At 41.5% G+C, this 21537-nt stretch overlaps 1 protein-coding gene across 1 annotated transcript; it reads right to left on the reverse strand.

Annotated features, from left to right (window-relative positions):
• Window positions 1–17425: 17425 nt before the first annotated feature.
• Window positions 17426–21247, reverse strand: CXCR4 (C-X-C motif chemokine receptor 4). The gene is made up of 2 exons (XM_019731163.2): window positions 21089–21247; window positions 17426–19000 (listed from the first exon to the last, which is right to left on the reverse strand). Exons 1-2 carry the CDS (start codon window positions 21101–21103, stop codon window positions 17954–17956), a joined length of 1062 nt encoding a protein of 353 aa, XP_019586722.1. The 5' UTR covers window positions 21104–21247; the 3' UTR covers window positions 17426–17953.
• Window positions 21248–21537: the final 290 nt, after the last annotated feature.

Consider the following 21537-nt stretch of genomic DNA (forward strand, 5'->3'; position numbering starts at 1 on the left):
ATTTTATGTCTGTGCATATGCCTCAGTGTGCCTTGGAAAACTGGCACATAGCTGGACGTCAGGAAGGAGAAATCAATGCAGCCTCAAGTTTCTATATCTATAGAATCCCCCAGGGCAAGACTTTGTCTTGTTCACAATCACAGAGCCTGACACTTACCAGGTGCTTAACAGATGCTTGATGGGGAACTATAGCAGGAAGTGAAGCAAAGGGATGGTTGATGAAAAGTGCAATTAGTGGGGCATGTTACAACGGTTCTCATAGATGAGGAAGGCGATTGAATATTAACGTGCATTCTGTTTTAGATACAGAGAAGACATTTTCATGTTTCTTTGACACTAGATTTTTTTCATGTGTAACTTGAATTAGATAATCCCAAAGGTCCTTCTACATCTAAAATGCTAATAATCTATTTCAAATTATTGTACCCAGAAAGTATTATATTTGTACCTTAGTTAATAAATTTTGGGTACCCAGTAGCTTGGGTACCAGACTAATCCTATTAGCTTGCTGAGTATATGGAATAACGTAATGTAGTCTCTACCTTTAGGAATTAGAACAAATAACACATAAAATGCAATGAGAATACAGTTTAGTGTCCAACTGTGGGCTGTAAAAATGGCTTCCTGACCGAGGAGACTTGAAGAATGGGGATAACTTGGGGTAACTAGATAATGGGGAGAAATATCAATCCAGATTGAAGGAAGAGTATGCTCAAAGGTAGGAAACTGTTGATATGTTTGGGGACTCTGAGAATATGGACATGATTTTAGAATGGGAAGTATAATTAGTGGGGCATGGAGAGATACATGTTTGGTAGATAGGCTAAGAACAGATTCTAAAGACTTCGAAGGAAAGTAGAAAGTAGAAATGGCAGCAGAGGTACATTATCAGTGTCTGTATCCTCATATTACCAAACTTCTGATTAGTGTGTTATACAGTGGGCCATCCTTCTGGAAATGCTCTGAGCTTCCACGAGGCCACAGATTTTTTTACCTTTCTCCTACCTCGCTGGGCTTCTCAACCTTCTTTGTAAAATCATCCTCCTTCACCCAACTCAAGTGTTGAAGGCCCCCAGAGCTCAGTCCTTGGCCTCTTCTCTATCTACTATACTTGATTTACTCTAGACTCATAACTTTCAATGCCATCTGCATGGAAATAACTCCTAAATACATATCTCTAGCCTCATCCTACTCTTTGAGCTCCTCATACCCGTATTTCCATTTACTGACTTGACAGCTCCACTGAGACAGCTCACAGGAACCTCCCACTTACAAATTCATCATTCCTACCTACATATTGATCACTCCCTGTTGTGGCTGATGCTGCTGGTTATCCACCAACATCCTCTGTACTGTTCAGTGTTGAATAGAAGCACTTTCCAATTGTAGCTTGGCATTTCGCTCTCCAGCTGTTTCAATCAGGTGTGGTCATGTGGCTTGGCTCTGACCAGTGAGATGTCAACGGAAGTGATGCGTGCAGTTGGTGGCCCCAACATTGTGCTGGCTGGGGTGCAGTTGTGATGGCTGGAGCTGGAACAGCTAACTTGGATCCAAAGATAGAAACCTTTGTTTAGGGTGGCAAAGCTGTCCTATCAACCGTGGACTCTCTATGTATGGCTTATTATATGAGAGAGAAATGGTTTTATAGTCTTTGAGTCTCTATACTTTGGGACCATTTTGTATAGCAGCTTAGACTATACCCCCAATGAATCCCCCTCGTCTTCCCTATCTCAGTAAATGGTATCTTCATCTACCTAATTTTTTGAGTCAGAAACCTGTTGGTAATCCATCCTTCTTCTTCAGATCTATTTTATTAGTAAGTTCTGTTAATTGTATCAAAAAAATATATATCTCAAATCCATCCACAACCCAAATTTATGCATCGCTAATGCATTACCTCCTACTTTATCATGCCATTTTGGTTTGGAGCTCATACAACCCTTCTCTTAGCTGCAGCAAGCAACAGCTTTAAAAACTTAAGTGTATCTTATCATCTTCCTGTTTGAAACTTCTCAGCACCTTCTTATTTTACTAAGATAAAGCCTTGAGTCCTGAACTTCTCCCTCTATGGCCAGCTTTCTGCTTTCTTCCCCAACCTCATCCTGTGTCACTTTCTCCTTGCTCACCAGTCCTCAGCCACAGTGGCCTTCTTTCCATTTCAGTTCCTCAAACATCCAAGCTCTTTCCCACTCTGGGCCTTTGTGCATATGTTGTCTCTACTAGGAAAGTTCTTTCTTTTATTCTTTGTCCAGGTGGCAGCAAGTCATCCTGTAGGCATCAGCTTAACCCCCCTTCCTAGCTCTCCAATTGTATTTCATAACAACCTATTCTCTTTGTTGATAGTATATCATAATTTACAATTACATAATTTGTACATATAATTGTTTGTTATATATGTCCGTCTTCTGTTGGCTTAATGTCTGTCCTCTGTTTGTTTAGTGGCTGTCTTCTTCACTAGGCTGGAAACTCCCTGGAGACAGAGGCCATGTTGGTGTTCACCTCCATACATTCAGCATGATCATGGTGCCTTTCACGCAGTAGTTGCTCAGTAAATCTAATGCTTCCTGAAATGAAATAAGCAGGTAATGAATCTGATGAGAGCAGAGATTAAGGCATATTTATCTTGAAAAAATATGTAAAATGAATTTTAGTTGGAGAGAGACTGGTGTGTTAGTTTCCTAATGTTGCTGTAACAAATTGCCACAAACTGGGGGGCTTAAAACAACAAAAATATATTCTCTCATAGCTATGGGGGTCAGAAGGCTGAAATCAATGTGTCAGTGGGACCAGGTCTTTAGAGGAGGATCCTTCCTTCCCCCTTCTAGCTTCTAGTAGTTGCTAGCAATCGTTGGAGTTCCCTGGCTTTTGGCAGCCTCACTCCAATCCTGCCTCTGAGGACTGGTGAGCAAGGGGAAAGTGACACAGGATGAGGTTGGGGCATTCTTCCCGTGTGTGTCCTCTCAGTGTCTCTTCTCTTCTCACGAGGACAGCAGTCATATTGGATTTATGGCCTAACCTATTCCAATATGACCTCGTCTTGACTAATCACACCCACAAAGATCCTATTTCCAAGTAAGGTCACATTCTGAGGCTCCAGATAGACACAAGTTTTGGGGAGACACTATTCAACCTAGTATGCTGGAGGTGTAAGGAAACCCATTTGCACTATTCCAGGATGGAGGTGGAAAGGCCTGAACTAGGTTGTAGTGAGAATCAAGAAGAAAAGGTAAGACCAAGTAATGTTTTTTTTTAAATGAAAGTTTATTGGGGTGACAGTTGTTAGTAAAGTTACATAGATGTCAGGTGTACTATTCTGTAATACATCATCTGTGTATATCAAGGACCAAGTACTGTTTAAGAAATGATGAACCATAGAATTTTAGGGCTAGAAAATATCTTAAAGGCATTCCAGACTAGTGCTTCTCAAGTTAGGCTTCTTATACTTTCAAATGAGGTACCTCAGGGGTGGCCAGAAAGTAGGGGGCATAAGGAAGATTTTCTACCACAGAAAGTAGGGGGCATAAGGTCTGCTACCACTTGTTTAATCAGAGCAATTATAATTTTATTTCCTTTCCAAAACTAGTTTTACATGCTGGGTGTCCACATAAGATTTAGTTTAAAGATTGGTTTTGTTAAAATTTTCATCTAAATCTCTCATTTCACTGATCAGGAAATTGCAGTCAATTAAAGAACAAGGTAGTGATTCAGAAATAAATTGCAGTGTGGACTGTGGATTTAAGAACCTGGGGAGAAGGCAACTAGAGCAGTACAGGAAACTTTCATGAAAGAGGAGAGGTTTAAACCTAATGGCCTCCCTTGTGAAATACAATGGGAAAACAAAATTCAATTGTCTTTCTTCCTATAAACCACAATTTTTCTGGACAGAGACCTGGGTGTGGCCCTGTCCCTGGAGTGGAAGACACAGAACATGGTGGAAGGAGCCAGGAAATCTGGGTGTAATTCTGTCTTGCCCAGGTCACTGAGCAACAGACTGGACACAGGGATGCAGGAGAGGAAACACAGGTGGTATCCAGGTTTCACAAGCAAAGATGAGGAGGCAGGATGGCATGGCAATGGGAAAATATGGTCTGAACACAGGTCTAGTTAACACAAGATGCTTTTCTGTTTTGGACTTACTCGTTTTGAAGTGACTGTGGAAAACTAAGCCTTTGGCAAGTGAACCTGGAAGAATTAAGTCATTTCATGTGTCTATTTTGCAGACCCCATGTTTTTACCATTTTAATGATGGACAAGGTAGTGTCTCTTCTTTCACAGTGTCATTCCCAGAGTGCGTATTTTGGAATGCACATTGTAGAGGTTAAAGAAGCAGTGATCCGTGACTGGGACCATTTCCTCTCACCTGGACCACATACTCTCTGGCTAAGTGACTTTCCCAAATCTATTCAGGCCCATTTATTCTTCTCCACACTTCAGGCAGAATTATCATTTCAAAACACAAATCTAATCATGTTGCTTATCCCTGCTTTCAAACTTTTCATTGCTCTTAGAGCAAAGATCAAAGCCTTTGGTGCCTTATGAGCTGTTTCCATTCAGATAGATTTGACCCCTGCCTTGAATCCCTAGCGTCATCTGGCACCACTTCTCTCCTTGGGCTTGGAGATCTGGCCACACGGTATTAGTTTTACTGACTTCTTCCTGCCCCAGGGCCTTTGCTCATGTCCTTCATGCAGTCATGTTCTGCACCCCTTACCCTTTCCAAACACACTCATTCTTCAGGTGCTAGTGCAATTAGCACTTCTTAGGGACTCTTTCCCTGACCTAGGGCTAAGTCAGTTTAAGTCAAGTTCTTTCATTTCTTTCAGAGCACTAAGCTCAGTTTATAAATATGCATTTATTTCCCTGGTTATTTAATGTTTAGCTCTCCTACTCTAGGTCCTTTTGAGCAGCGGCTATGTATGTTTTGCTCTGTTCAGCACCTAGCATGGTACCTGGCGTGTAATAATGGAATGAATGAATGAATAAAAGCCATAATTACAAATATTTGACTTCTTTAGATTCCAAATCCTTTAAAAAATTTTTTCAGTTACAGTTGACATTCAATATTATTCTGTATTAGTTTCAGGTATATATACAGCATTGTGGTTAGATATTTATATAATTTAAAAAGTGATCCCCCCAGATAAGTCTAGTACCCACCTGGTACCATACATAGTTATTACAATATAATTGACTATATTCCCTATGTTGTACTTTACATCCCCGTGACTATTTTGTAACTACCGATTTGTACTTCTTAATCCCTTCACCTTTTTTACCCAGTCTCTAAACCCCCTCCCTTCTGGCAACCATCAGTTTGTTATCTGTATCTACGTGTCTGTTTTCTGTTTTGTTTGTTTATTTTTCAGATTCCACATATAAGTGAAATCATGTGGTATTTGCCTTTCTCTTTCTGATTTATTTCACTTAGCATAATACTTTCTAGGTCCATCCATGTTGTTGTAAATGGTAAGATTTCATTCTTTTTTATGGCAAAGCAATATTCCATTGTATATATGTATCACATCATCTTTATCCAATTGTCTATTGATGGGCACTTAGGTTGCTTCCATATCTTGGCTATTGTAAATAGCTCTGCAGTGAACATAGGGTTGAATATATCTTTTCGGATTAGTGTTTTGGATTTCTTTGGGTAAACACCCAGAAGTGGAATTGCTGGGTCATAAAGTAGTACTATTTTTAATTTTTTGAGGAAACTCCACACTGCTTTCCACAGTGGCTGCACCAGTTTGCAATCCCACCAACAATGCATGAGGGTTCCCTTAGATTCCATATCTTAATGTTGCATTCAAAAGTACTTTTTAAAATTAATTAATGCAAAAGTTGTTTTTGCCTATAAGGGCATATCCCACTTTAACTACAATTTAAATCTTTGTTCCACTACATAAATATTCAGCAAGTGAAAGTTATATCAGGTATTAAAAATGCATTTCCTAAAAGACCTCGATTTTGGCTATGGAAGCACTTTCTGAGTGACATTCCTATGTTTTAAGAATAAATAAATGTTTGAACTGACTTTCAGAGAGCTCTCTAGAGAACCAGGTTCCTATTTTACCTTTTGAAGTCTGCAACAGTCATGGAAGTGCTGCTCAGAACGTCCTTCAAGAAGGAACTTGCCTTGAGCCCAGTTAGCTGGCAGCCTCCAGGTGAGGGCCTTTAGGCCACACCTCAGCTTTCCAGCAGAGGCCACTATGTTGGCTCTTTCCAGGTGGTCCCCCCTCAATGATGGAGCAAGGTCAGAGTACCAGGCCCTGGCCATTTCTGCCTACTGCAGAACTTCTCTAACAGGTACCCTTTCCTCTGGAGCTTCCAGTTGGGTTGCTCAAGACTCTGTTGGGTCTGCTCTATGGTCTGAGACTCTTTGTTCCTACTCCTGTTTCCTCCCTAAGATCACAGTCTGAAGGCTTTCTCTTCCCAGTCCCCATCCTTCCCCTTTGAACTTTTAGGGCCTATACCCTCCAATAGACTTTTGGCACTCCTAACTCTCTCTCAGCATCTACTTCCCAAAAGATCCAACTGGCGTGCAGAGCTTTCAGTACTATAAGGATAGAAAATTGAAATGTTAGGATGATATTTATTTCGCTTTTTCCATTTTCATTTCCTCTCTCTGAAGATTTTTAGTAGTTCAATTTAGGCCTATTTCTGAAATGAAGAATAATTCCAGAAGAATAATAATTCCTTTGTTACTAGTCTGTAAACTTCATGAGACCTGAGGCTTTGTTACTGTCATATCCCAGCACTTACACATAGTAGGTGCTCAATGAGCATTTGTTGAATGGTTGAATATGTATCTTAAGAACCACTATTTTTTCTGTTAATATTAAATAGAAAAGACAAGAATAAAATATGCTCAAATAACATTTTAGATAGAAGCTGTATTATTTTTGCTAGGGCTGCTGTAATAAAGCACTACAGACTGGAGGGCTTATAAACACCAGAAATTTCTTTTCTCACAGTTCTGGAGGCTGAAAGTCTGAGATCAAGGTGTCAGCAGTTTTGATTTCTTCTGAGGTCTCTCCCTTCTTGGCTTGTAGATGGCTGTCTTCTCCCTGTGTCTTCACATGGTCTTCCCTCTGTGTGTCACTGTCATAGTTTCCTCTTCTTATAAGGACACCACTCATATTGGGTTAGGGACCACTCTGGAGACTTAATTTTAACTTAATCACCTCTTAAAAGACCCTATCTCCAAAATACAGTTACATTCTGAGGTAACGGGGGTTAGGGCTTCAACTGAAGAATATTTTGTGGGCTCCATTTAGCTCATCACAGAAGGCCATAAATCTATGTCAATAGGCAACTCATTGGCTTAAAGTGTTTTAACTTGTGTTTGATGCTAATGGAAGTAGAAACAAAATAATATGATAAATAAAAATTATATGAAATAAAGCAAAGAGTTAATACTCTTCCTCAAATGTTTAATTTGTAGCCCGAGAGTAATATAAGCATATTTAAAAAACAGATGATGAAGTATAAGACCAAAATTCCTTTGTAATTCCTGGGTGGACTGGTAGTGCTCAACCAAATAAATCATACATCATAAAAAAGAAACAAGTTACAACTAATAAGTGACCATATGCTTAAAACTACCATCAGAGATTTCCTTACCATGTGGATTTAAAAGCTAAATCAAACCAGATAATATCTGCATCATTAACACATATTTGTTGAAGAGAATTTGTATTTGTAGTAGGATAATTTGTTTCCCAGAATAACACAAATTATTAAATTTTTACTCGTTAAAATATTAATTCCATTTTAACCATAAAGACAATATTAATTTTTTCCTTTCTCATTCCTGTTGTTTAACTGATTTCTGAGCCTATCTTAAGTAATAAAAATAATGGACTTGTGGTAAACTCTCCACAAAAGTGAAGATTGGTCGTTTTCTGCTGGCATTTCCTACTTCAGAACCTTGCATTATGTGACATGCTATAAACCACCATTGTTGTGTGCTGCTGTATTTGGGGGACTTATTAGAATGAAGGAAGTTCTTCCCCAACATGACATTTCCTTTCTAATACAATACAAAAAATGGAGAATTTAGGGTTGACCACTTACACATTGTTCCCATTTCAGGCCCCACACTATTGCCGTCATGTATGAATGCCTAACTCTTTCAGAGATTTCCTTTAGGGTTTTCTAGTATGTTTACTTTCCTGTGGATTTTGAAAGACTTGACCTCTCTGGGAGAAGTCCTTTCAGAGACCACCGATCCATATCAACTCTACTAGAGCCTTAATGGGGCCAGCCCTCTAAGGATGATGCCATGGCTATGTATTGACTTGAAACAACTTCACTCACCATAAGCTCAGTCAGGTCTGTGACTGCCACACAGCCCTGAATTCTATTCTCTGGTACTTGTGGAATTCTCTTGAATGGTCTTCAGATCATGACCTTCAGTTAAGAAACACTGGACTGTATCCAAGACTCTACCTGGAATACAATGTTAAGATTCCGGGCGCTAGTAAATTCTATTACACTATTCTAAATACCTTGAGAGTAATATATATGTCTGTTTTTTTAAAAAAATTAATTTTATTGGGGAATATTGGGGGATAGTGTGTTTCTCCAGGGCCCATCAGCTCCAAGTAGTTGTCCTTCATTCTAGTTGTGGAGGGCACAGCTCAGCTCCAAGTCCAGTTGCCGTTTTCAATCTTTAGTTGCAGGGGGCGCAGCCCACCATCCCATGCAGGAATTGAACCAGCAACCTTGTTGTTGAGAGCTCACGCTCTAGCCAACTGAGCCATCCAGCCGCCCCTCTGGAAGCTCAGGGGCAGCTCTTCATCTTCAATCTAGTTGTGGAGGGTGCAGCTCACTGGCCCATGTGGGAATTGAACCAGCAACCTTGTTGTTCAGAGCTTGCACTCTAACCAACTGAGCCATCCAGCCGCCCTATGTCTGATTTTTTTAAAACATTGAACTGTTAAAATATAAACTGAGGCATATTAAAATTTTTAAGAGTATAGTTGAGCAAAAATCAATTGGAATTGGGCAGTGCCAAACCAGAAGTGGTTAGGAATGCTCGTTGGCAGGAGCCAGGGGAAAGGCTGACACAGAAAAGGTACTAAGCAAAGGAAGGAAATTGCTTGATTGCCCATACCATGAAGCCTAGTTGTCCTTAGTGTTTCTGATTTTGTTGCCTTGAGGCGTGTACAGGTTTTGATTTTGGTTTGCTTATGTAGACTGCCAGAGCATTAGATAGCGATAATGGCTTCCTGCTTTAATTAATTTAACACTGCAAATGTCTAGTTCAGTTTAATAATAATTTTTTTTTAGCACCTACTTGGGCCCTGAGCTTTTTAAAATAAAAAGGAAAGGAAACACTGAGTTCCTCTCTTGGAGTGTTTATAGCCTAGGAAGAAACTTGTATATTTTTTCCTCCCTGCCCTACATCTTCTAAAATAAACTAATTATCTATTTATTATTCATTATAGTGAGTTTGGAAAATACAGGTAAATCAGCCTGTATTTAAAATCAGCCCAACCGCCTATGACTTAACTACTGCTTAATTTATTTTTTATATGCAAATACTTAAAAAAATTTATAATCAGATAGTATGCACAGTTTTTTTTCTTTTTTTTTAGTTTATTGGGGTGACAATTGCTAGTAAAATTACATAGATTTCAGGTGTACAATTCTGTATTACATCATCTATAAATCCCATTGTGTGTTCACCACCCAGAGTCAGTTCTCCTTCCTTCACCATATATTTGATCCCCCTTGCCCTCATCTCCCACACTTACCCTCTGGTAACCACTAAACTATTGTCTGTGTCTATGAGTTTTTGTTTCTCATTTGTTTGTCTTGTTCTTTTGTTGTTTTTGGTTTATATACCACATATCAGTGAAATCATATGGTTCTCTGCTTTTTCTGTCTGACTTATTTCACTTAGCATTATACACTCAAGATCCATCCATGTTGTCACAAATGTTCCTATATCATCTTTTCTTACCGCCGAATAGTATTCCATTGTGTATATATACCACAACTTCTTTATCCATTCATCTATCGAAGGACATTTTGGTTGTTTCCATGTCTTGGCCACCGTAAACAAAGCTGCAATGAACATAGGAGCACACGTGTCTTTATGGATAAATGTTTTCAGATTTTTTGATAGATACTATGCACAGTTTTGTAACCCATTTGTTTCAGTTCACACCTCAGAAACATTTCCCAGTAGCCTTTGTAAATATCATTTAAAAAACCAGATGATATTCCCCTCTGTAGATTCACCAGTTTCCTTAATTCTCATTTTGCTGTGGATACTTAGGGCAATTTCCTGTCTTTTGCTATTCTAAATGCAAAATTCAACTTCATGCACAAAACATTTTTAATATTTAGGATTGTTTCCACTAAGAAGTGGTCCTTCTGTGTCCAAAGTGATGAGCATCAAAGCTTCCAGGGAATTTGTCAGTGGCTTTGAAAGGAGGGACTTGCCCCTCTTACACCTGCCCAGCAGTGCTTGGTGATGCCTGCTCACCACAGCATCACTGTGTCCTTGCTCTCGGGATATTGTGACTTGGAAAATGTTTGCTAGTGTGACAAGTGAGAAGCAGTGTGTTGTTTTGATTTTTATTTATTTGGTTGCCAGTGAGGTTGACTATTTCCTCATAGTTTTGTTTATCAGTTTTATTTCCTCTTTTATGAATGGGCACTTTGTGTCCTTTTCCATTTTGTTTATTATTTCTCCCACATCTCTCTTCTTTTCCACTCCATACTGATAGGATTTGGGCTCAGCCACAAATTTTTTCCGGGGCTACTTCAGCCCATGTAGCTTGTCTTCCTTTACACTGGACCATGGTGACTGAGTATGTAGTCGTTTTTGTACTGTCATACAGATATAACAGAAAACCTACTTTAACACAGAAAGCATTTGACATTTTCTTCAGCTTCTTCTCGTGTCTTCTCATCAGCGACAGAAGTTAGGCTCCTCACCTTGGGAAGAATGTTCTATAAAGTAATGAAGTTTACTGAGAGATGTTTTTGGTAAGAGACATAATCTGGCAGCTCCTTGGAGATTAATTCTGACATTCCCATGAGTCACCTGAAGTCTAAAAGGGAATAACAGAATTATCCTCATTCCCCCCAAAGCTGAGGTCAGGTCCAAAAATGCTTTCTGCACCATTGATTTTTCTTGAGTTTTTGTGGCTCAGCTTGTGGCTGTGAAACACTATTCATCGCCTTGGATTATGGCTTTTCCTTTTGTCCTATTTACTGACTGTCTGGGGAGTCGCTGCCAAAAGTTGTGACTGGTGATTATCACTTTGGAGGAACAAAGCTCATGTGGCTCAAGGCTGAGGAAGATTAGTCAGTGTGCCTCAACAACTTTTATTAGTGAGCTGTTGTTATTCTAGCTACAGGGAGCTATAAGAGGAGATGTCACCATCACCCAAATTGCACTCTGGGAGATGGGAGTGATAGAGCACAAAGCAACTCTCTTATCCCTTCTTCCCAAAATAATAGACCCAGTAAAATGGCAGGATCTTGCCAACCAGTATGGCACAAACCCATATTGAGGTCTTGCCTCCTTTTGTGAATGGTAAAATGCTTTATAAGTGACAAGCGTCATAGTTTTGCAAATAGGTGAAGATCACCGGTTCACTGAGGCTTTGGTGCTGTAAGCTTAAAGAGTAAACTTTCCTATATTTAGAGTTTCACGTATTCACATGTTTGTTGAATTTCTACTATATTTTAAGCATCGTCTAGACCACGGGTTAGCAAACTACAGCCTGCAGATTAGATTTGACCCACCACCTGTTTTTCATAGTCCGGGAGCAAAGAATGGTTTTTACATTTTAATAAAATGGTTGAAGATATGAAAGAAGACTAATATTTTGTGATATGTGAAAATTATATGAAATTCAAATTTCAGTGTCCACAAATAAAGTTTTATTAGAACACAACCACACTCAATCATTTGTGTATTGTCTCTGGATGCTTTCCTACTACAATGGCAAAGTTGAGTAGTTGTATGGCCCACTGAGCCTAAAACATTTACTATGTGGCCTTTTATAGAAAAAGCTTTTGAACCCTGTTCTAGACACTGGAAATACAGCTGTAAATAAGGTAGACATAGTCCTGGCATTCTTAGAGCTTACATCCACGTATAATATTACTTTAAAGATGGCCCCAGTGGGACTCACCCTTGATCCTGGCTTTATAAACATCAGATTCTAACCAACTGAGTTAACCTTGTATAATTTTATCCAACATTGGCACAACCTTAAGGAATCTGATTGTTTCTTCATCAAATCAAATCAAATCTATTAATCAGCTATGTTAGTCTGCAAAGGTCTCTGCACTTAAGACATTAAACTAGTTGGGGAGCAAAATTTATTTAAAAATGAAAAAAAGAATGATGGTAATGACACACCCAATAGCGGCTTTAAGCTTCTCAAAAGACTTTTATTTGTGCTAGCGTCCATGCTGCACACGTCATGTGCTAAGAATTTAGGATGGGAACACTCACTTTGGACTGATAGAGAACGAGTAGGCTTCCCAGAGGAAGTAGGATGCAGCCTGAAATGATGGTCTGAATTTCCTCCTTCAACCCCAGGGACCTAACGAGTCGTCTGCTGTGGACAGAAGGCCGAGAAACTGCCTTTAGGGCCCTTTCCCATATTCAACGGGTTGGCAGACTACCTGCTCTTTTTCTCATAAACAGACAGCTTTCCTTGAGCTGGTGAAACAGGAAGACCGAGCTTGGGAGCTTCTCACTCGACTTGTGAGGTGGGCAGGAATCTGCTCTCCCCTAAATAGGGAATCAGTGGAAGAAAGGCTGTGGGGGTATTAAATAACAGAAAAATTGGGTCGGCAGCTGGAAACTTCGATGTTTTTTTTTTTAACTGTAGGAAGTTGGAAAGTCTGAGAGTCCTTTAGTTAATTTTCCAGCATGTCTAGAACACCAAAGGATACATCTTTCACCATACTGTGAACAATTTTCATACGTGCCTGGCCAGGGTTTTCAGAAATGGTTCAATGGAAGAATGTCCGAAAGAATGAAGAAAGTCAAGTCACACACAAACATTAATCAAAACTCTTACAGCATGGTGTGGTCTCAGGAATAGAAATATATGGGTGTTCATTCATTTGCACATTCAATACTTACTAAGCTCCTATTCTGTTCCAGGCATTGAAACACATTTATTTTCATGACTAATAATGAAAATATTTCTAAAATGTCAGTGTCTTCTTTGTTGCTTTCAAAAGTACATTCAGGAGACTGTCCAGTATTGAACTCTGAAGAGAATCAAAGAGCATGGAGGAACTTTTTGACCTCATGGCTATTATTCTGGCTAACATCATAGAAAATAATAAAGTTACTGTAGTACTTAAGAAGGCACAATCTCGTGTCGGACTGCCTGGGTTCAAATCCAGGCTTTACTACTCATGAAACATGTGACGTTGGATAAATTATGCCTCAGTCTCTCTATCTGTAAAACAGACAAAAAAAGTAATAACTACTGTATAGAGTATTGTGAAGATTCAAATAATAAAAGTACCTTGGCATGTAGGAAGCCCTCAAAGTGAATGGTAACTGTTTTTGTTAAAGGACTCTACCTAGAAAAGATAGAAAAGTTTGGATTGAATATATTGAGAACTTGAGGACATGCCCCAGAACTTGGTGGTTCTGTTTTAGTGCCATTTAATATTATACATATGGAAAGAGCATAACCCCTTTATTTATAGTTTAACTTCTTTGACTGTGTCTTTGCCTGAAAATGGAGATAGTAATATTAGCTGATGGGAATCTTATGAGGATCACAGGTATGAGCGTGCCTGGAATTTAGTGAGTTCTCAAAAAATATTACTTTACTTCTGACTAAGTCAAATATGAGGAAGTAATTCCTTTTAATTAAGAGTGTTGATGAGTTGGGTTCTAGTTAATTGAACTGTAATATGTAAATAAATTTAATCATGGACCTGCTCTGCCAGATAAACACCCAGCACCTGGTATGGTTTGGTTGAGCACCTTTATTTGTTTGATTTTGAAAAAGTCTGTAGCTTCTGCAGCTTCTCAACATTGTGGATCCCGCAACTCAGGCTTTAAGCAGTTTGCATTTTCAGTTGAAAGAAGGATTTTCCAGAAGGTTTTAGAAGATTTTAATTGTTGAACTTAATAGGATTGATTTAAATTAATCCAAGCCAGTTGCAGACAATGGAACAATGGGCTGGTACCTCATCATTCCTTGTTTATTTTTTAAATAAAATGAGAAAAATGGGAAGTGTTCCAAACTGAGTCACAGGCTGTGGTGAGGATTAAATGAGTAAACATGATGGTCTTTAGGGAGACAGATTGGGTGGGAACTAGAGAATCCTTAGCAGCCATCCTTTACCATTTATTTCCCTTTGTGGGATATCTTCCTAGCATAGCATGAGAGAAGAAAACAAGCAGAAAGACATGTGCATTATGGCAAAGTAATCTTGAAATAAGGGAGGAAGAGACTTGTGTGAGCTGAGTAAGGTGGGAGTAAGAATGCATTCCAATGAGTAAAGGAGGCTAAAGGGAAACCTTGGAACCTTGTCCAATGATCATTTCATGGAATTATACTGGTTGGATATATTGTTATTTTGATCATTATTACCACCCTATTGCCCTCCCCTTAAAAAAAAAATTCTCAATCTCAAACACTATTGACACTTTGGGCTGGATAATTGTTGTGGGGGCCTGTCCTGTATCTTCTATAGGATGTTTAGCAGCATCTCTGGTGCCTCACCCCCCACCCCCAGATGCCAGTAGCACCTCACCCCACCCCCAAAGGTAACTCAAAATGTTTCCAGACCTTACCAAATGTTCTCTGGGGGCCAAAGGCACCCCCAATTGAGAAGTACTGCTTTGAAAAGATTTGTTCCAACTACTTTATGGGCCCGTGAGGCTCCAACATCCCTTTTAGGCTGTGTTCATGGGAAGGTCATTCCCCCAGCTAACTTTTGGATCTCTCCAGCACTGACTGGAAGCCAAATGGAAACCTCAAAGCAGGTTGGGTAAATCCCTACTACGCCAGGCTGCAATGCTGCATTCCAAAGTGTTGGAGGATGCCTAGATTATTTTCTAAGGCAATGTGAATTTTGTCTCCAGTGGTCCCTGTCCCTCCTAAGTGAATATTACATGGCAATAATGACAACTCAATTCTGTTTGTGGAGCCTTTATTTACTATGTGACGATGATAAGCTAGGAGGAAGTCATACTTAGTTAAATTATTAAAATAAAGCCTATAGGTTTTCCTCTTAAAAGAGAACCCCAGAATTATTTTAATATAGGCATAACCACAAAAGGAAGCCTCCAGTAAGAGGAGGTGAATTGCCAAGTGGCATTTTAGGAAAATAAAGGCTTTGCAAGATAAAAAACCAAAACATCTATTTTCCTTTCTCGTTATAAGCTTAACGGTATTCATATTTCAGATGTCATATTTATGCCATCATTGGCAGCATGCATACAATTTAAATATTTTAGCTTCTATTATACAACTGGATCTACATTACTGACCTGGAAGGGCCCCATTCATAAAGGACGAGGAATGGGAACAATCAGTTACTGCGTGCAGGCCTGGCCTGCAGACTGGGTTTCCCAGCATTGCCGGACAAACCACAACGCAGGGAAAGCTTTGGAGCCATTTGGAACATGTCAGAGTTGGGACAGAGAATGATGGCGGGGTGGGGGTGAGGGGGATCCTTTCGGGGCAGGGAGAGAGCCAAGGCTTTTTTTCTTTTTGAAAAAGAGATATCCCACCTTTGATCCAAGGGAGAATGAAATATCCATTAAGACTGGTGACACAGGGAATTTTGTTTCGCCTTGGTTCCTTTTGTTGTGACTCCAGGGCAGAGCACAGGAATCTGGGGTGACGAGGTTTCAAGCCAAGACGAGAAAAAAAAAGAATTCCTTCCAAGGATTTCTTCTATTGTCTCCTCAAGAATAAATATTTATAGAGAAAGTTCAAGTGAAGGCTTTTACAATGTTCATGGCTTTAAGACTAAGCCTTTGAAAGAGGACATGCAAAACTATGCTTAAATGAAGGGTGATCCAATTAGGCTTCCCAGAGAAAACCAAGAAACCTCAAGATAATTTCCTATCTAAAATCTAATTGTGTTCTCAAGTGGAATAGGAATACCACTCTGAATTATCCCAGATCCATAGGCTGCAGCAAAAATGTACAGACAAATTGGATTCTATTTTAAGTAATTAAGTTATTTCCCTTCACAGGATCTATAATTTGCCTTCAACAAATGTGATTTGCCTCTGAAAGATAAGACATTGCAATTTTTCCTCCAAAGTGGATTTTCTGTGCCAGAAACAATTATGAAAAGTAGACCAAATATTGCCTTAATTATATCCTGGTTATCTTTGAATGCATGCCTTGGGTGCCCTGTTTGTTCCGAGATAGGTATGGCTTCCAGAGTTTAGAAATTCTCTTTAAGTGGAGACTATAGCTGAAATTTACTCAAGAGCCTGGGGCTTACACAATGGCTGTGTAAACAGCTATGGGTGATGTTACATAAGACTCGAAAATCTTGTGCAAAATCTGAGCAATAAGGAGCTTGCTTCAGTGGACCTTTCTTCTGAGCTCTGAAAGCACCAATTTAACTTTTATTTGCTTGGCTGAACCTTTGAGGTGCTAGGTGTTGCAATAGCTTAAGTGTTGATATTTGCATAAAAGATATTGTAAGAGGAGTATTTTGGGCATGGTTAATTTTATGAAGAAAACATTCACTTTTGGCTTTATTTTCAATAACAGTTCAGTTGACTTATGACCAGGTGTTCTGGGTGATAATAGTGGGTAATAGGTAAGAGAAAGGGATGGAATGAATGAAAATTAGCTCCTGGTATGTCCCCTTGAAAAGTGCAAGTTATGGAAAGTCTCTGAACCTCAGTTCCCTTCAGCTTCCCCTCAGTGAAAAAGGGAGTGATGCTATCTACATTGAGAGGATTAGATGAGAAAAATATACAACAAGCATACAATGCCTGGCTTGTACAGACTTGGATTATACAAGGGATAGTGGTAGTAAAATCTAACATCGTATTGCTTACTTTTTCTTTTTTATGCACATTTATCCTTCAGAAAAGATTATCTTTCACAGGAATAGGTAGGTACTGGCTGGACATTTCTAAATTTCTATGAGTTAAAAGTGGTTAAGACTTCAGATTTGGAAGTTACCTGATTTGAAATACTGGCTGTGTTACTTACCAAATGCCCTTGACTAAGTCACCTCAGCTTTCAGTGCTTTGCTTTCCTGCTCTATAACATGCAAGTAATAATAGAAACAGAACCTGTCTAAGAGTTGTGACTAGTAAAATATTACAACTAATATACCTAGGACAATACCTGGCATGCCATACATATACTTATTATTGTTATTTTTGACTTCTGCCAGCCAAAGGAATGTCAAAAGAAATCAGAGCAACACTAAGTAAGTTTTTCAGGCCTTTTATTAACAACTTAATACAAGACTGTACATTGCATGTGCTGAAATCACCCCACTCCTCAAAACTGAAAAAAATAGCATTTCTATACCACTTCAAGTTTTGGTTCTAAGTGCTATCTTCTACAGCCAAAATCACATAGTGTAACCAAACAACTTAAGAACAGGAAAAATAAAATGTTCTACTGGAATGAAGAGATTATTTATGCACAAACAGCTGAGGATCATTGCTAGCTTAAGTGATTCACTACACGTAATTCTGGAATGTTCAGTTCCCTTTTCTATAGTCCGAGACATATATCAACTAAAAACTTGGCCACAGGTCCTGCCTAGACACACATCAACATGAAACAAAAAAATATTTATATAAATAAATCAAACCACAAAAACTAAAGAAACACAAGAAAAAACTCCAATAGTCAATAAAAACTGTACAGTATCGGTCAGTCTTTTATATCTGAAAAAAATGTGTAACTTAAAAAAAAAGTTCAATGTATAAAAGTCTTTTATATCAGTGTTAGCTGGAGTGAAAACTTGAAGACTCAGATTCAGTTGAAACCGAAGAATGTCCACCCCGCTTTCCCTTGGAGAGGATCTTAAGGCTGGATCCTCTGCTCACAGAGGTGAGTGCGTGCTGGGCCGAGGTTTTAAATTTGGCTCCAAGGAAGGCATAGAGGATGGGATTCAGGCAACAGTGGAAAAAGGCGAGGGCCTCGGTGATGGAAATCCACTTGTGCACAGTGCTCTCAAACTCACATCCTTGCTTGATGATTTCCAGGAGGATGAAGGAGTCGATGCTGATGCCAATGTAGTAAGGTAGCCAGCAGGCAAAGAAAGTCAGGATGAGGATAACTGTGGTTTTGAGGGCCTTGCGCTTCTGGTAGCCCTTGGAGTGGGACAGCTTGGAGATAATAATGCAATAGCACGATAGGATGACGATGCCCGGCAGGATAAGGCCAACCAAGATGTGCTGAAACTGGAACACCACCAACCACACGTCATTGGGGTAGAAGCGGTCACATATATACCTGTCTTCCCCATCTTTGACGTTGGCAAAGATGAAATCGGGAATAGCCAACAGGAGTGCAGGTATCCAGACGCCAACATAGACCACTTTTTCAGCCAACAGCTTCCTGGGCCTCTGACTATTGGTGGCATGGACAATGGCCAGGTACCGATCTAGACTGATGAAGGCCAGGATGAGGACACTGCTGTAGAGGTTGACTGTGTAGATGACATGGACAGCCTTGCACAGGAATTTCCCAAAGTACCAGTCTGCCACAGCGTCAACTGCCCAGAAGGGAAGTGTGAGGACAAAGAGGAGGTCTGCCACCGACAGATGCAGTCTGTACTTGTCCGTCATGCTTCTCAGTTTCTTCTGGTAACCCATGACCAGGATGACCAATCCATTGCCCACTATGCCAGTCAAGAAGATGATGGAGTACACAGTGGGCAGAAAGATACGGTTGAAATGGGCATTTTCCTCCCGGAAGCAGGGTTCCTTCATGGAATCATAGTCGCCTGAGCCCAAATCCTCCTCTGTGTAGTTATCCGATGGGTACATCTGCAAAAGAGGCAAGGGACAGACATTCACTTTCAAGTTCAGCAGGCATTCGCCAAGTTCAAAAAAATATTTACGGTATTTTAAGAAAGCAATTTAAAAGACCCAACTCCACTCAACCTTCTTCAGAAATTCTGCTCCCACTGAAGTACTGAGGGAAGGGCACAAGAAAATTATTCTAGAATCCTATAACTCTCCTCCCCATCTTTCCCCCATAGTCACTTCATTATCTCTCTCTTTAGTGGAACCAATGACAACATTCTTTTTTAGAACAAAAGCGCAAGGAGATTCTCAGGGTTTCAAAGTTACATTTTTGCTAACTCTTCTGCCCGCGCACTAGGAAGAAAAAAACGTTGGGAGGGAAAAAAAAAACACCCCAAACCAAAACACAAAGAGGCCACTCCTAGGCGGCGTGGGGGTGGGGGGGAGCTGGGTGTATAATCTCGTGTTCTGAGGCGCTGGGATTAACTTTCTACGTGAAAATTCTCCAGGACAGGGAAGAGGGTTTGAGGAAAGAACAAGCGGTGAGGGGGTTAGAGAGGAGGCAGGTGGCAGGGGTGTCCCAAAGATTCTTATTCTCCTAAGGCACAAAACATTGTTTTTCCCCACGTTTCTCGCTGGTCTAAACACAAACAATTCTGCACTCCAAGCAACACGTAGTAGGGAAGAAGACGGACTTAAAGCAAAGGACCTTTGATGCTTGTGAGTATGGGCGGGAGTGTCAAAAGTGGGTTCCCCTTCTCGGCCCTCCCCACCCAGCTAGCGCTCCTCAGGGGAATGCGTCTTTTCCCACACCCTTGTTTATCACTTCGCGCGTTGTGGATGTTAGGGAGAGCCTCATTTTCCTGGGAGGGGAAGGTCATGGGGTCTGCACCCGTGGTCTTAGCCCCAAGTTTCATTTCCTCACTCTCCAGGGTCGCTTTCCACCTCGCTACTGATCCAGCTAAAGGGGTCGTAGGTCTGCAGCTAGAAGCATCCAGGCGGAGGGCGCGCTGGGGGCCGGGTGGTCCGGCTCCGAGAGCCCTGCGGCTGCCCACCACGCCCACTCTCACCGCCAGTGTGCAGCGGCTCCCTGGGTTCCGCCGCGCCGCGCGCGCCTTTGAATTGCGCGCTGCTGGAGGAAACGAAAAGCCTCCCTAGTAAGGGGTTTTCAAAAGCCTCCAGGAAACCACTGACGGTTAAACGGCGCAATTGGGCTCGGTGACAGCCAAACGGTCTTTGCACTTGCACCTGCCCGTCTGCGCCGCGGCGACCCGCAGCCCAGGTGCCCTCCCAGCCCTTCACTCCACCCCAATCCCCACCGCGCACATCTCGGGGTGGGGTGCTGCTGCTCGAGGACTGCTTATATGCCTTCGACCTCTGCATGATCCCAAACTCCCGAACGGGGCCCACCCACTAGCTGCGCTACGGATGCCCCAAAGCCCGCGAGGTCTCGCTCCCTGGATCCCAAAGGGCGCGCGGGCTGCTCCCGGCCACCTCTTAGCTGCGGCCAACTCTCAGACCCCTCAGGCGAGCGACAAGGTTGGTCCGCCCGCCTTTCCCTCCCTCCGCTCACTGTGCCCGGGTTTTGCACAGCTCCCGAGGCAGCGCAGAATTTAGCTAACACGCGCCCAACCGCAAGAGTGGTTTCCAGGCGCCTTTGCTCGAAGTTAACCCGGGGCGCAGTCTTACTCTGGGAACTCAGTCCTGGGCGCTGCCCTCCACTTCTAAATTCAGATCTCACGTAATTCGCACTAAAGAAATCCCTGCGACCCTGAGAAAGAGACCTGTAGTCTGAGTCTTGGGGCCGCGCGCTTTCTCTACACTTGTGCACACAATGTTATGTTTGCAAACAGCGTGCAAGCCCGGCGCGCGCGCAGAACTCAAGGGGGAGACACATGCAGCCGCCTAAACAGTCGTTCCAATCTTTTCTCTGCTTAGACAGAAAAAGATTCCAATCCTACCCTTCCTCCTCCCACGTAAACTTCTTTTCATGTCCCTTCTCCAGGACACCCGCACCTCCAATGTTTTGGTTGCCCGCTCCGATAGGGGTTGCGCTCTAAGTTCAAGTGTCTGTACATTTAAGAAAAAGCAGGTTGAAACTGGACTTACGTGGATCCCGTCCATGGTAATCGCTTGCTCTCCAGCCGCGGTGGCTACCGGAGCACCCAAATCCTCAGGGTCACTTTGCTACCTGCTGCCACAGCCAAACAGACTGAAGTTTCTGGCCGAAGCCGGACTTTTTATAAAACACGATCGGCGGGCGGCGCATGCGCTGCACGGGTGGGCGGGCGGGGCTGGGAGGAGGAACGCGGGCGTAGAGGGGTAGACGATTCAGAGTAGGGCGCAAGGGAGGGGCGAGGGGTAAGAACACCGGCGGCCCGGGTAGAGTTAGCCTGGAAAGCCCCTAACCCGTGCTTGTTTTTCTTGTTGTCACCCCTTGAGTCTCCAGCTGGGGAGGGCACCCCGGAGGCATCCTCCAACTTGGGATGCCCTTGGAGGGAGCTGGGAAGCTCGGACGACCATCGTGTCCGTTTGTGGCTCATGTGCCTGAAATTCCA

Source organism: Rhinolophus sinicus, linkage group LG01 (genome assembly GCF_036562045.2).
Source record: "Rhinolophus sinicus isolate RSC01 linkage group LG01, ASM3656204v1, whole genome shotgun sequence".
Lineage (NCBI taxonomy): Eukaryota > Metazoa > Chordata > Mammalia > Chiroptera > Rhinolophidae > Rhinolophus > Rhinolophus sinicus.